At 41.7% G+C, this 15,199-nt stretch overlaps 1 protein-coding gene and 1 long non-coding RNA gene across 2 annotated transcripts in view; one reads left to right on the top strand and one right to left on the bottom strand.

Annotated features, from left to right (window-relative positions):
* The window catches only part of LOC143982886 (uncharacterized), a 96,362-nt gene that overhangs the window by 53,683 nt on the left and 27,480 nt on the right, over positions 1-15,199 (bottom strand). The gene's annotated exons all lie outside the window — the stretch shown is intronic.
* Positions 743-15,199, top strand: part of DCDC2B (doublecortin domain containing 2B) — a 44,473-nt gene continuing 30,016 nt past the window's right edge. Inside the window, exons 1-2 of the mRNA XM_077481976.1 lie at positions 743-1,359; positions 12,842-12,899. Of these exons, the coding sequence (XP_077338102.1) occupies positions 1,079-1,359; positions 12,842-12,899 (339 nt within the window). The 5' untranslated portion in view covers positions 743-1,078. The remainder of the gene's footprint in view (positions 1,360-12,841; positions 12,900-15,199) is intronic.

The following is a 15,199-nucleotide window of genomic DNA, read 5'->3' as shown; positions in this document are numbered from 1 at the left end:
TGGTGTCCCAAGGGCCTGTAAAGGCAAACAAATCACTGCTTCCACCCCACGGGCCACAGTTTCAAGGCCACTGCCCTATACTATGATTTAATATTGAGTTTCAAATCATTGGTCCTTATTAAGTCAGAGGAACAGTGGTCAGGACACAATAAATCAAAGGAGCTTATCAGAAATACCCTTCCTAAACTGCGGAAAGCAGGTTGGGATAGGCTTAGCTATACAGTACATGACCCAATGTTTGCAGTCTATACAAGTAATCTCAACGTTGATTGTAAAGATCATCGTGTGCAGTTACAAATGTCAGAATTTCCCTTTACCACACACAGATTTTCCACTTTCCCTTTTCATAGTATAAAGCTGACCATAAACCATACAATTTTCTTATTCAATTTCCTTTAGATTTACCTTCAACTGTGTAGTATAAGGGCCTGTCTGATTTCACACAAACTGAAAGTGTTTAGATTTGACCTCATATTATATGGTTTTGGTAAATCTAAAGGAACTCTATAGAAGAAAATTGTATAATGTATGGCCAGAATAAGACAGAACAACCTTTCACAAGTATACATGCTGCAAATGGAAAATGTGTCTAATCAGGTAGAGGGACAAAAGAATTAGACTAAGGTAACATGGGAAGATCTCCCAGCAGCCCTAATTCTCATGAGAGTTGACGTGTGTGGTCACACTATCTGCATATCATTGCACTTTTTGTCATGTGATTAGATAAGGTCTAACATGTCAGCTGTTTGTAGATACATGTGTAGAGAATTAGTAAAATGATCTGCAGTTCTTGTTTAGGAGGTGTGTCTCCTGTAACTCGGCGATCTCCACCTTTCTCCTATACACAGCCGTAACTAATTGTCACCTGGCAACAACAAAGAGTCACAGCAACCGAATGATAGACAGGTAGGACACAGAGCTGTGCGAGAAGTGTGCATTGTGTACAGGATTAGATCTGTCATACATAGTGTGATCACTGATCTATAGTACCGTAAGTGCCTTTTTTTTAAAGTGATCAGTTGCTTTTTTTTTGCTGTGTTTTTGTTTTAAATTTTTATTATCACGCCACTACCCGAGGATGAGCTCCCCTTTGGGGGTAAATGTGCTCCCACATGGAAAAAATGTCTTGGTGTACCGAAACGGGGATCCTTTCCACAATGGTCGCCGGATGGTGGTAAACGAAAGGCAATTTGTGACTTTTGAGGCCTTCTTAAATGAGGTGACTACAAGTATCCAAGCTCCAACTGCGGTGCGAAACATCTATACGCCACGCAATGGGCACCGGGTAACACAGCTCGGTGACCTCATGAATCGGGGACAGTATGTGGCTGCAGGAACTGAAAAATTCCGAAAGCTTGAGTGAGTATATATTTTACTTGCATAACTATTTTTATTTCCATATCTACCCTACGTATAGGTGTGTGTGTATATACTGTACACACCAGTTATCTCTGAAATCAAACATTCTCTCACACATTCCTGTAACACTATTCCAGAACAAAGCGTGTGTGTTTGCTGTATATTGTGTAATGATATGCCAGGCTTATCAATAACTGAAAGAGGCGGGAGAAATAGAACTTAGATATGATGTCTATGTACTAGTTCAATGCTGAACAATCGACATGAGTATTTCAGGGATCATTTTAAATATGATTTGGTTGCATGGGTTCAACTCATTACTCCTCAGACTTTAAGGTTGGGTTTACACTTATGCGAATGTGGATTTCACCGCATCCGATTCGCATGACAGGAGAGTGTGACCGTCTCTCTATGGAGCCAATTCACATATCTCCGTGGCGGCTGCGGAGCGGCTTGCGCAGGAGTCCTGTGCGTCTTTGGCTCAGTTTCAGGGCTGAATTCAGCCAAATATTTGTCGCTGAAATGGAGAACAGGGACTAACTGGACCCCTGCTGCAAGCCGCATCTGTCTGCAGTGTGAACCCACCTAAGGCCCCTTTCACATGGGCTTTCCGATCAGGTCTGCCTGTCAGTTTTTCAGACGGGCCTGATCAGACGCTTCATTCTCCTCTATGGAGCGGCAGATATCAGCGGTGACATGTCTGCTGACATCCGCCGCTACTCAGATCCAATCCTGCCCGTGAAATCCAGACGGATGGAAACCCTATTTTCCATCCGTCTGGAGAATCGGATCGAATGAAAATGGACAGGCTGTCCGTTTTCATCCAATCTCCATAGAGGACAACAGGGATTTGGCAGGTCAATCTCTGCACAGTGATCGGAGACGGACCTGCCATCCACCTACTCAGTGGGGATCAATGGAGCAATCCACGCTGAGCAAAGTGGAATCTGTACATGGACAAGCCCATGTGAAAGGGTCTAAGAGTTGCAGGTAATAGATTGTATCCCTGCCCTGTACAATAGAGTATTAAAGCGGGATTAAACCCAAAATCGAAAATGTCATATATTTCAGCTTACCACTCAATAGATGTGGTGGCTACATCCGTTTTTGTTTTCTTTGGCTTTTTCCCTCTCTGTTTTCCCCTGGTGATCTGGCCAGTAACACACCACCTGTATTATTTAGACACCGCTCTGGATGAATAAGCACAGGGGACACAGCAGACAGCAGCATTGCCAGTCTGGGGGAAGGGTAGTGATAGATATACTAGCAGATTTAAATACACTAACACATTGAAGCCAAACTCCTGATCACACTTTATACTCAGTTACGGCAGTTTTTTTTTTTTTTTTTTTAGTATCTAGGTTTTACATGATTAAATAAAAGCTGATTATTTTAAGCACCCTTGGTAGTGTTAAATGGTTTGTCATATCCGTGTAAACTGATACATTGTACTGGAGAGTTTGTGCCTTTGAAAAACAACAGATTTGCTGGTTGGATCACCAGATGAAATAGAAGAAAGAAAGCCTAAAAAAGAAAATGAATGCAGCCATCACATCTAAGAAATAGTAAACTGCAATATAATAATTTTAACAATTTGCTTTGGCTTTTAACTTTCAGTAAATGTGTGTTTTTTTATGTTGGGTTTACGCTAACCATGGCTATATTCATAGTGACAATACAAGCCCAAAGATTAGAACATGAGTTAGGACGTTTTTAAAGCAAGTGTAGCCAAAAAATAATTCTGGTGTCAGTGACAACATTAATAACCTCCAGCATTGCTGTCAGTGACCATAATAATAATAACCCCCAGAATTGCTGTCAAGGAACGTAATAATAACCCTCAACATTGGTGTGAGTGTCAGCAACAATAACCTCCAGCATTGCTGTCAGTGACCATAATAAAAACAACCCCCAGCATTGCTGTCAAGGAACATAATAACAACCCCCAGCATTGCTGTCAAGGAACGTAATAACAACCCCCAGCATTAGTGTCAAGGAACGTAATAACAACCCCCAGCATTAGTGTCAAGGAACGTAATAACAACCCCCAGCATTGGTGTGAGCGTCAGCAACCACAACCCACAGCAGTGACAAGCAATAATCATCCCCAGCGTTGGTGTCAGTGACACACACACCTTGTGCGCAGTAGCATTGCTATTTATTGACAGTGGTTTTAAGCCACTCCATTGGTAATCAGTGTAGTGGAATGTATACCCTTTACCTGATCACAGACTCCTGTGCCTTCCTTAGGCCCTTTTCACACTTGTGCAACTTGACAAGTCGTACCCCTTGATTTCCAATAATAACCATTCATATCTGTGCGACTTCAAGTCACACTGATTTCAAAGTAGCCCCTGCACTACTTTGGTCTGACTTTGATGCGAGTTGAGGTCCATAGACCTGAAGTTTACACAGGCATTCCCTGAAATCTCTGCAAAATCGCGCGACTTTGAAGTTGCGGTAGTGTGAAAGGTGCCATACGCTAGGTTTCCACTATTGCGACCTGAAAGACGCATGATTTACAGTGCGACTTAGCAATGCGATATTTTATGCGATTTCGTGCGACTTTACAAACACCTTTCATGCGACTGATGTTATGCGATTTGGTCATAGGCACATAATTCCTTTTCCTGCTCAGTCATTTCCCCTTCCTCTTTCATTGTCAGGTGTTGTATAGGAGGAGCAGAGATCATGGGATTCCATAAAACTTCTGTCGAAGTCGCGGTTACATACATGTAAATGCGACTTCATTGCGACTTAATTACTTTCTGTGCTGAACAAGTCTCACTGAAGTTGGAACAAAGTAGTGCAAAAAACTTTTTTTGAGTCGCACCAATTCGGACGGGGACCATTGAAATACATGGACTTTGACTTGTCATGCGACTTCACATGTGTCAAGTCACACAACAACTCGCAGTAGTGGAAACAGAGCCTAAGTCTCTGCCCTATTGGGAAAGGCTGAGAGTATTCTGTCTGTGGAGATCACTGTGCCTGATAGTACTTTGTATTTCAGTCCTGCTGCCACTCTGCAAAGTTCAGAGGTGAGTATTTTACACTTTCTAGTGATTTTCTTTTACTTCCTGTTGCACCTCTGCTTCTCTGTTGGCACAGGAGGTAACAGAAAATCTCCCCTATGTTACATAGAGTGCATAATATAAACTGACAGGGATTTTAACCCTCATCCACTGTACCTAAAACAAAAAAAATGTTTTAGCTATACATACAAAAGAATAAAATACAGGGAGAACTTTTTAAATTTTTACTTTGCTATTAGTTTAGAAAATAAACAATTATTGTAATATTTACAGTTGCAAAAAGCAAATCAATTTTTTTTATAATATCCCAGATTTTTTGTATGACGCGCATGTAGACTACTGTACATAACAAAGTTTTACCAGAACATTAAAGTAGAACTATAGGCAAAACTTTTTTTTTTTTCATTTTGGATAGAGCAAGTGAGGGTTATAACATCTGTTGGATTTGTTTTCCCTCTGTGAATCTGTGTTGTGTTTTTTTTTTTTTTTTACATTTGCTCACAACATTAAACCCAAAATCAAAATTGTAATATACACTATATTACCAAAAGTATTGGGACACTTGCATTTACACACATGAACTTTAACGGCGTCTTAGTCCATAGGGTTCAATATTGTGTTGGCCCACCATTTGCAGCTATAACAGCTTCAACTCTTCTGGGAAGGCTGTTCACAAGGTTTAGGAGTGTGACTATGGGAATGTTTGACCATTCTTCCAGAAGAGCATTTGTGAGGTCAGGCCTGATGTGGACAAGAAGGCCTGGCTCACAGTCTCCACTCTAATTCATCCCAAAGGTTTTCTGTCGAGTTGAGGTCAGGACTCTGTGCAGGCTAGTCAAGTTCTTCCACCCCAAACTCACTCATCCATGTCTTTATGGACCTTGCTTTGTGCACTGGTGCGCAGTCATGTTGGAACAGGAAGGGGCCATCCCCAAACTGTTCCTACAGTCGGGAACAGGAAGTTGTCCAAAATGTGTTGGTATGCTGACGCCATGCATTGGAACTAAGGGATAAAGCTCAACCACACATCATAATCCCCCCTCCACCAAATGATTTGGACCAGTGCACAAAGCAAGGTCCATAAAGACAGAGATGAGCAAGTTTGGGGTGGAGGAACTTGACTGGCCTGACCTCAACTCAATAGAACACCTTTGGGATGAATTAGAGCAGAGACTGCGAGCCAGGCCTTCTTGTCCACATCAGTTCCTGACCTCACAAATGCACTTCTGGAAGAATGGTCAAACGTTCCCATAGACACACTCCTAAACCTTGTGGACAGCCTTCCCAGAGCTGAAGCTGTTATAGCTGCAAAGGGTGGGCCAACACAATATTGAACCCTACTGGCTAAGACTGGGATGCCATTCAAGTTCTTGCGCGTGTAAAGGCAGAATTCCCGATACTTTTGGTATTATAGTGTATAAATTATTATTATTATTCACAATTTATATAGCGCCAACAGTTTACGCAGAGCTTCACAAATTGCACTTTATCAGTCCTAATGCCGCGTACACACGACCGGACTTTTCAACATCAAAGGTCCGATGGAATGATTCCGGCAGACCATTCGATCGTGTGTGCGCTGCAGCGGACTTTTGATTTTCAAAAGTCTGACAGACTTTAGAAATGGAACATGTTTCAAATTTTTCCGCCGGACCCAGTTCCTACCGAGAAATCCGCTCGTGTGCATGCTAGTCCGACGGACAAAAACCGACGCGAGGGCAGCTATTGGCTACTGGCTATGAACTTCCTTATTCTAGTCTAGTCATACGTCATCACGTTCGAATCCGTCGGACTTTGGTGTGATTGTGTGTGGCCAAGTCCGTTCATTCGGAAAGTCCCTCAGAACTCCGTCAAAAGTCTGTCGGACCTAGTCCCTCAAAAAGTCTGGTCGTGTGTACGCGGCATTAGATGCAGTGGCTGCATTCGTTTTCTTTTCTCAGGCTAACAACATTTTTAGAAAGTGCAAACACACCTGTTATATGTGATGGAAATGCAGTGTCTTTGCCACTTCCTGCAGGCTGAAAATATAGTAAAATTCAATCTTACGTTTCTGTTGTAAACCAATAGTCCTATTAATCCCCTGTGTAATGTTGATGAACAAAGGTAGACATATTTGAAGCTTAGCCAGGGTGGAAACCAAAGCTGCCTCAGTAGATAAGGTGAAGAAATGAGCGGATCCACACGTTCTGCTCCTTTATTATATCAAGTATCAGTATGGACAATCCATCCAAGCACATTTAAGAAAATTCAATTTCTTAGACCTCAGCTTTTAGAATGCAATAAGGAAGGGGAGAACATTAAACGCCACACTTTTTCTACACTATTTTCATTCTGTGTTGTTAACATTTTTTTTTTTTTTCTGTCCTTGCTTTGGGCACAGTGTTATCTCAAAACATTCAGCAGAAAAATGTTTTGCTGCTGTTTTGTTTCTCCCTGTAAAAAGATCTATTTTTGTAAAAAAAAAAAAAAAAAGTGAACATCCCATGTGACATTGGTCAAATCTGGCTTTTGCTACTTGAGCATCAAGAGCGGGGAGCAAGCGCGTCTATCCCATAACCGGTACATACTGCAGAACACTGTACTCTATATTACCTTGTACATTACATACTACTATTACTACTACGCTGCTAATTTTACATGCACACCTCTTTTACTGCCAACATCTCTGCATGCTTCAACTTGATAGTGTAATCTTTTTCAAATGGCAGAGTAAATGCGGCTTATCTAAATTGCTACTTCCTGTTGTAAGAATAGTGCCACACAAATCGAAAACATCCGAATGTCCAAGGCTAAAATATGTACAGAAATCACAAAAGTCAAAGTAGGCTTTTTTTTTCTGCTAAAAAAAGCCACGGTTGCAGTGGGTATAGAAAATAATCCCCCCCTTAAAATAATCACATTTTGCTTTGCAGCCTGAAATTAAGACAGACACAGTTTTTGTTTTATCCAGCTGTATTTTTTCAGTGCGACTTATACCATCCAAGTGAAAGATATTTCACCAACATGTCAAAAAAAAACAACTGAATCACTAAGGCATTACATTATACAATGTTCATACAATTTTCTGTACATTTACCTTCAACTAAGGGCCTGCTTAATTGGATACAATTGAAAGTGTTGTTTAGTTTTGACCTATGTTTTTTGGTGAATTTAAAAGAAAATCGTACAAGTAAAATGAACATGTATGGCCAGCCTAAGTTGGAAAAAGGATCCCCCCCCCTTCTAAAAATGACTTGTAAACTCTCAATCAGCTGTTGCTAATCATCTTCTCAATGACACACAAAGCCATTTGACGTTCAGCTGTGGTCCTTTTGATAAGCTCAGCATGCAAAGAGCTTTCCTGGACTATTTCAGTTCCTGGTAGTGCAATCGAAGCAAACAATCAACTATGGGTGGCAAGTCAAGAGATGGATATGAAAAAATGTCAAAGGCTTTATCAATGCCTAGAAGCACAGTGAAGGCTATTATTAAGAAGTGGAAGATATTTGGTACAACACAGACCCTCCCTGGATAAGGACGTCGCTCCAAACTGGATGAAAAAGCCAGTATGAAACTGGTCAGAGAGGCTACTTGCTCCAGCAACTCTCAAGCAGTTGTAGGAATTTATGCCCAAGAGTAGTTATTTTGTGCATGTTACAACAATATCACAAATTCTCCACAAATGTTGTTTGTAGGGGAGGGTTGCAAGAAAAAGGCACTCCTCAAGAAAGGCCACATGCAGTCACGACTGAGCTTTGCCAGAACGCACCTTGAAGATTCTGAGGCCACATGGAAAAAGGTAGTATGATCAGATGAGCCTAAAATGTAATTATTTGGCCATCTGGAAATAATCCAATATAGCTCACCATCCAAATAACATCATTCCCACAGTAAAGCATGGAGGGGGTAATATCCTATTATGGGGGTGTTTCTCTGCAGCAGGGACTGGAGCACTTGTCAGGATAGAAGAAAAATGGATGGGGCAAAACACCATCAAATTCTTGAGGAAAATCTGCTGCTCTCTGCCAGAAAGTTGTCAATGGGAAGAAGGGTTACCTTCCAACATGACAATAACCCAAAGCACACAGTAAAAATTACCACACAGTGGTTGAAGGAGAAAAGGGTGAATGTCCTTGTATTGCCTAGTCAGAGCCCAAGCATTTGTTAACCTAAAATAAAATACAATAAAATTGGATCCTGTTCCTTTAAAACATGTTATACAGCAAGTGATTGTGCTGTGTAATTTGGCCCCCTGTAACACCTAAAAAACCTGGCTGATCCTGCCAGTTTCTGCCCTCCGCTTTGTAAACTGACCATGGCGTATTATGGCTACTGAGCCCTGACACTGTGGTCAGTTTATGTGCCTCTGTCAGCCACAGTTCTCCTGTCTCTCCTGTCCCCTTCTCCCCCCTCCCTTCCTGTCGGCTCCTGTGTCAAAGCCCACCCCCTCCCCTCCTGCTGCTGAAATAACATTTATTACTTTATATAATCCTCCTTGTGTCCTAAAGGGTAAGTTTGCATGTGTACACTGTTTTTTTCCCCCTAAATTCCAGCTCCCATATGCACCAATATAGCATTCATGTACTTTTTTTGTAAATATATGAAAGCTTTCCATTAAATCTAGAGTCACTTACTTTTCTTGTCCTAATCCACATTTCCAGACATTTCCATTAGTAGTGTCTTCTTCCTGATCAGACTTTACGTCATGACACAGGAAGGAGTTGACCAGCTGACCTAATTAGCACACACTCTGCATCATCCACCCTCCCATTCCCAGCTGCACATTTTTTAAATGAAATGCAATCAATCAGATTGTATAGTGTGTGGCCATGTTTATACACCTAAAATTACTAGTTGCGCTTTCAGTTCCATTAATTTTTAATGGCACACCAAACACAGAAGCAAACACACATTTTGCCATGTGAAAAAAAAGGGGCAAATGCTGAAAAACACACAGTAAAAAAACACACAACCCACAAAACGCCAAAATGTCCCATTAACCACATGTAGTGCAGCCAATTTAAATCAACAGGCTGCCCTATGCGTGTCACAGGAAAAATGAGACACAAAATGTGTGCTCCCACTATGCTAGCTGTGAATGGGGCATGAAAGTGAAATTGGTGCAGTCAGTAAAGCTAGTCATACACCTATAGATTATCTGCAGATTTTCTATGGTTAGATGGAAAAAGCACAACAGATTTCTCCATGTTCACTAAACTGTGTGGATGGAGGAATCTCCCAATTTTTTCATCTAACCAAAGAAAATCTGCAGATAATCTATAGATGCATGGCCAGCTTAACACAAGAACAACAAGGCTGCATTCACATCTGTGTATTTCCTTACATTTCAGAAATGCTCTTCACCAAAAACTGCAGTAAAAAAAACACACCAAGCTCCACGCTAAAAAAAAAGATCTGAAACGTCCTTGGGGCAATTGCTGTGTGTAGGGCAGCCCATTCAGGTGGATGGGCTGCCCTATGTGTGATGAGTGAAAATGCTCCAAAACGCCTCCCCTCCTCGCTAAAAAATAAATAAAAAAAATGTGGGAATGCGAGCTCCTGCTATACAGAGTTGTGAATGAGTATTTCTGTCCACTCCCTCCTAGGTACTTGTATAAAGATGGGCATACACTATGCATTCTGATTGTGTATTTATTGAGAAGGGTGGTCACTGATTGATTACATTTCATTTAAAAAATGTGCAGCTGACAATGGGAGGGTGTATGAATGAGTCACTTGTATAGCGCTACCTATGCAAACTGAATCACCTCAGGGCGCTTTCTTGCCACCGGTGTCCATCTGCAGCTTTTTTTTTTATGCAATCCTTTAACCTGTAGGGTCCCAACACACTTACAACATTGACATACACATACACATATTATGGCCAATTTTTTTAGACAGGGTCTAATTAACCTACCAGCATGTCTTTGGAGTGTGGGAGGAAACTGGAATACCCGGAGGAAACCCACGCAGGCACAGGGAGAACATGCAAACTCCAGGCAGATAGTGTCATGGTCGGGATTTGAACCAGCAACCCTATTGCTGCTAGGTGAAAGTGCTAACCACTACAGCACTGTGCTGCCCTGGATGATGCAGGGTGCGCGCTAATGAGGTCAGCTGGTCAACTCCTTCCTGTGTCATGACCTATAGTCTGATCAGGAAGAAGACATTACTAATGGAAACGTCTGGAAACGTGGATTTTTGCAAGAAAAGTAAATGACTGTAGATTTAATGGAAAGCTTTGATATTATTGCAAAAAAATTACATGAATGCTATACTGGTGCATAGAAGAGCTGGAATTTATAAGGAAAAAAAAGTGTACAAAGGTGAACTTAACCCTTAAAGGGGTTGTATAGGTTCATTATTTATTTTCTAAATAGGTTCCTTTAAACTAGTGCATTGGTGGTTCGCTTACCTTCGATTTCCCTTCTAAATGTTTTTTTTTCGTTGTTTTCTTTGTCTGAACTTCTCACTTCCTGTTCCTCCTCAGTAAGCTGTTCAGCAAGCTGTTCTGGCTGACTAAACACCGCTCGGATGATGGTGTGAAGTTTACTGAGGAGAAACGGGAAGTGAGAAATTCAGACAAAGAAAAAAAAGATTTAGAAGGCTATCGAAGGAAAAGGTAAGTGAACCAACAATGCACTAGCTTAAAGGAACCTATTTAGAAAATAAAAAAGCTACGCTTTACAATCCCTTTAAGGATATGTGAACCTGTGTGTGTGTGTTTTATAAAAAAAAAAAAAAAATGACGATTCTACCTCATTTCAGAGCGCTGACCCACCGGCCCTCTCCTCCTCTCCTCCTCCCCTCCAGACCGACGTCAGTGGGGGAATCTTGGCCCCTGCCCACTGCATCTGTCAAACGTGGAGAGGAGAAAGCCGGTGGGTCTGAAATTGGGTATAATCATCATTTCTTTTTTTTATAAAACACAGACACAGGAGCAAATATCCTTAGGAGACAAGGAGGATTATATAAAGTCCTTACAGTGGGTTAACAACAACTTAAATCACGACCAGCCGCCACAGTTATACTGTGGCAGGGAGGCTCTATTGCGCAAATTGCCGTACTGGTACAATGCACCATGGAATAGATACAGCGGCACGCCGCCAGAACCGATGCACATGGCTGGCCACGATCGATGCTCAGAGAGGCAGAACGAGGATCTGCCAGTGTACACAAAGCTGATCCCCGTTCTGTCAGGGGAGTACAGTGTGATCGTCAGTTGTTCCTAGTGATTAGGAACAGTGATCTCGCTTTACTCCCAGTCCGTCCACTCCCCCCCACAGTTAGAAACACCTCCCTAGGACGCACTTAAGCCCTTGATCGGGCCCTAGCGTTAACCCCTTCCCTGCCAGTGTCATTTATAAAGTAATCAGTGCATTTTTATAGCCATTACTAGTTTTAAAAAAAAACACCAATAGAAAGCTTATTTGTTGGGGAAAATTTTTTTTTTTTTTTTTGGGTACAGCGTTGCACGAATGTGCAATTGTCAGTTAAAGCAACGTAGTGCCGTATTGCAAAACATGGCCTGGTCATTAAGAGGGTAAATCCTTCCGGGCCTGAAGTAGTTAAACCCCATTGAAAATCTGTGGAATGACTTGAAGACTGCAGTCCACAAACGATCACCATCAACTTTAACTGAACTTGAGCAGTTTTGCAAAGAAGAGTGGGTAAATATTGCAAAGTCTAGATGTGCAACGCTAGTACAGACATATCACAACAGACTAAAAGCTGTAATTACAGCAAAAGGGGTTCAACATAATACTGACTCAAAGGGGTGATGATCCTTTTTCCAACTCAGTGATTCTGTTTTTTTATTTACTTATTTTTTTCTGAAATATTGGTATTATATCTTTCACTTGGATGTTATAAGTTTCACTGAGTAAATACAGCTGGATAAAACAAAAACTCTTTCTGCCCTCATTTCAGGCTGCAAAGCAGCACAATGTGATTATTTTAAAGGGTGGCATTTCTTTTCTTTACCCATTGTATATTTGTGCTGGATGAGCACTTTACTCACAATTCTCAAAAAAAAACCCTGTCCCTTTTCCATATTTTATATAGTGCTCACATTGTAACCAGTGGCTTTTAATCAATAGCTACAGAATTTGAAAAAACAAATTTCCTCTTTACTTTTCAGGCCTCACTCATTTTTTATAGAATGCAATATTTCAGCCTCTGTCCTTTGTATGCTCATTACAGCTGCACATGTTGCTCTAGACAACATCAGTGTTTACATCAAAGTAAATTTGCTTTGTATGACCAATTCCTCACAACAATTTTGAGATCTCTTGTTTTTTTAACTATGTGGTATGGCACTTTGCAAAATGTGAGGCATAAATGATCTAAGCTTCAGTAGGTTGCTTTGTATTTCTCTTTTACTTTGTGGTAGTCAGCAGGAGGCTTTCTATTCTACATAGAAGAGCTTGCTACATATCTAACCTCAATTATCTAATATATCATCACAGTTACCTTCACACTGAAGTTAAGCCGCCTGCGAACATTAAACCCAAAGACATTCATCAGGTAAGTTAATAAAATATATGGTTGCTTTTGTGCTATTGATGTGTCCTGGAAATATTTCTTTGCTGCTGTACAAAGTAAAGACACATAGGAAGTATAACATTAACATTATGTCATGAGCAAATACATAAAACATTAGGAATAAAAACCAGGCCCAAAAGATCTTAGCATGTAGCATCACAGGAAATGAAATGTGCAGTGGTGATTGTTTTGTAGATCAAAAGTGGTTTACCTTTTTATATTATAGCTCCATAAATGTGTTAGTCATGTTCAATGACCCCAAACCTTGTTTGTTATTGTTTTGGGGACTAAATCGCTTTTTTTTTCCATAGAATTCTATTGAGTTGATATCTGGTGAAGCATCAGATTGCTTTCAACAGTCTGGCTTTTGTAAATATTTTATTATATCTTTTCATGTGACAACACTGAAGAAATGACACTTTGTGTAAATTTGCTATCCCCTCAAAATAACTCAACAATCAGCCATTATTGTCTAAACCGCTGGCAACAAAAGTGAGTACACCCCTAAGTGAAAATGTAAAAATTGGGCCCAAACTGTCAATATTTTGTGTGGCCACCATTATTTTCCAGCACTGCCTTAACCCTCTTGGGCATGGAGTTCACCAGAGCTTCACAGGTTGCCACTGGAGTCCTCTTGAACTCCTCCATGAAGACATCGCAGAGCTGGTGGATGTTAGAGACCTTGCGCTCCCCCACCTTTAGTTTGAGGATGCCCCATAGATGCTCAATAGGGTTTAGGTATGGACAGGGCTTTTTTTTTCTCAGAGAATAGGTGCAGGAACTCAACCATGCCTGCCACACTCACATACCTGCCAAATGGCATAAAATAGTAGCTCTTCCCTCTGCATACAACCCCCTCCCTCCACTGCCCTCATCTTCTCCCCCTTCCTTAAAAGCTCCACCATCTGTCATATGTCTTACCTTTGTTGCAATATTAAGCTGAAACACCTATCCAGCTGCAGTACCTCCCAACATACTATACTATACTACAGTTACTTGCAAGGGGGATTATGCAGTAGGAGCATCAACAACTGGTCACCAGGGAAAAAAAATGGAGACCACAGAGGGTGCAGCCTACCACACACCCTCTCCTGCCCATGACTGCACTGAAACCCGGGCACCTGTTCTGTATGTCCCTTGTCCCTGTCCGGCACTCAGTGGGATCTGCGCAAGAGATATGACCTGTGGCAGCTACTGGGAGATAAGCTAAGCTATCACTTGTAAATGCAAGATGCTGGACTTCAGTGTTACCAAGTGATAGTGGTGAGCAGGGAGCAGAAGACCTGAGCCAAAGGTGGTGGAACGGAGTTCCCCCTAGTTCCTGCTGAAAAAAAAGCCCTGGGTATGGAGAAATGCTTGGCCAGTCCATCACCTTTACCCTCAGCTGCAGTGGTTGTCTTACAGGTGTGTTTGGGGTCATTATCATGATGGAATACTGCCCTGTGGCACAGTCTCCAAAGGGAGGGGATCATGCTCTGCTTCAGTATGTCACAGTACATGTTGGCATTTATGGTTCCCTCAATGAACTGTAGCTCCTCAGTGCCAGCAGCACTCATGCAGCCCCAGACCATGACACTCCCACCACCATGCTTGACTGTAGGCAAGACACACTTGTCTTTGTACTCCTCTCCTGGTTGCTGCCACACACGCTTGACACCATCTGAGCCAAATAAGTTTATCTTGGTCTCATCAGACCACAGGACATGGTTCCAGTAATCCACGTTCTTAGTCTGCTTGTCTTCAGCAAACTGTTTGCGGGCTTTCTTGTGCATCATCTTTAGAAGAGGCTTCCTTCTGGGATGACAGCCATGCAGACCAATTTAATGCAGTGTGCAGTGTATGGTCTGAGCACTGACAGGCTGACCCCCCACCCATTCAACCTCTGCGGCAATGCTGGCAGAACTCCTATTTCCCAAAGACAACCTCTGGATATGACGATGAGCACTTGCAATCAACTTCTTTGGTCGACCATGCCGAGGCCTGTTCTGAGTGGAACCTGTCCTGTTAAACCGCTGTATGGTCTTGGCCACCGTGCTGCAGCAACCGCTGTATGGTCTTGGCAATCTTTTTATAGCCTAGGCTATCTTTATGTAGAGCAACAATTTTTATTTTTTTTATTAGATCTTCAGAGAGTTCTTTGCCATGAGGTGCCATGCTGAACTTCTAGTGACAAGTATAAGAGAGTGAGAGTGATAACACCAAATTTAACACCTCCTACCCATTCACACCTGAGACCTTGTAACACTAACGAGTCACATGACACCGTGGAGGGAAAATAGCTA

This window comes from Lithobates pipiens, unplaced genomic scaffold, assembly GCF_037356315.1.
Source record: "Lithobates pipiens isolate NorthernLeopardFrog02 unplaced genomic scaffold, aLitPip1_a1.2 Scaffold_16, whole genome shotgun sequence".
Taxonomy (NCBI): domain Eukaryota; kingdom Metazoa; phylum Chordata; class Amphibia; order Anura; family Ranidae; genus Lithobates; species Lithobates pipiens.
The sequence above is the reverse complement of the archived record's forward strand: the minus strand, read 5'-3'. Positions and strand labels throughout refer to the sequence as shown.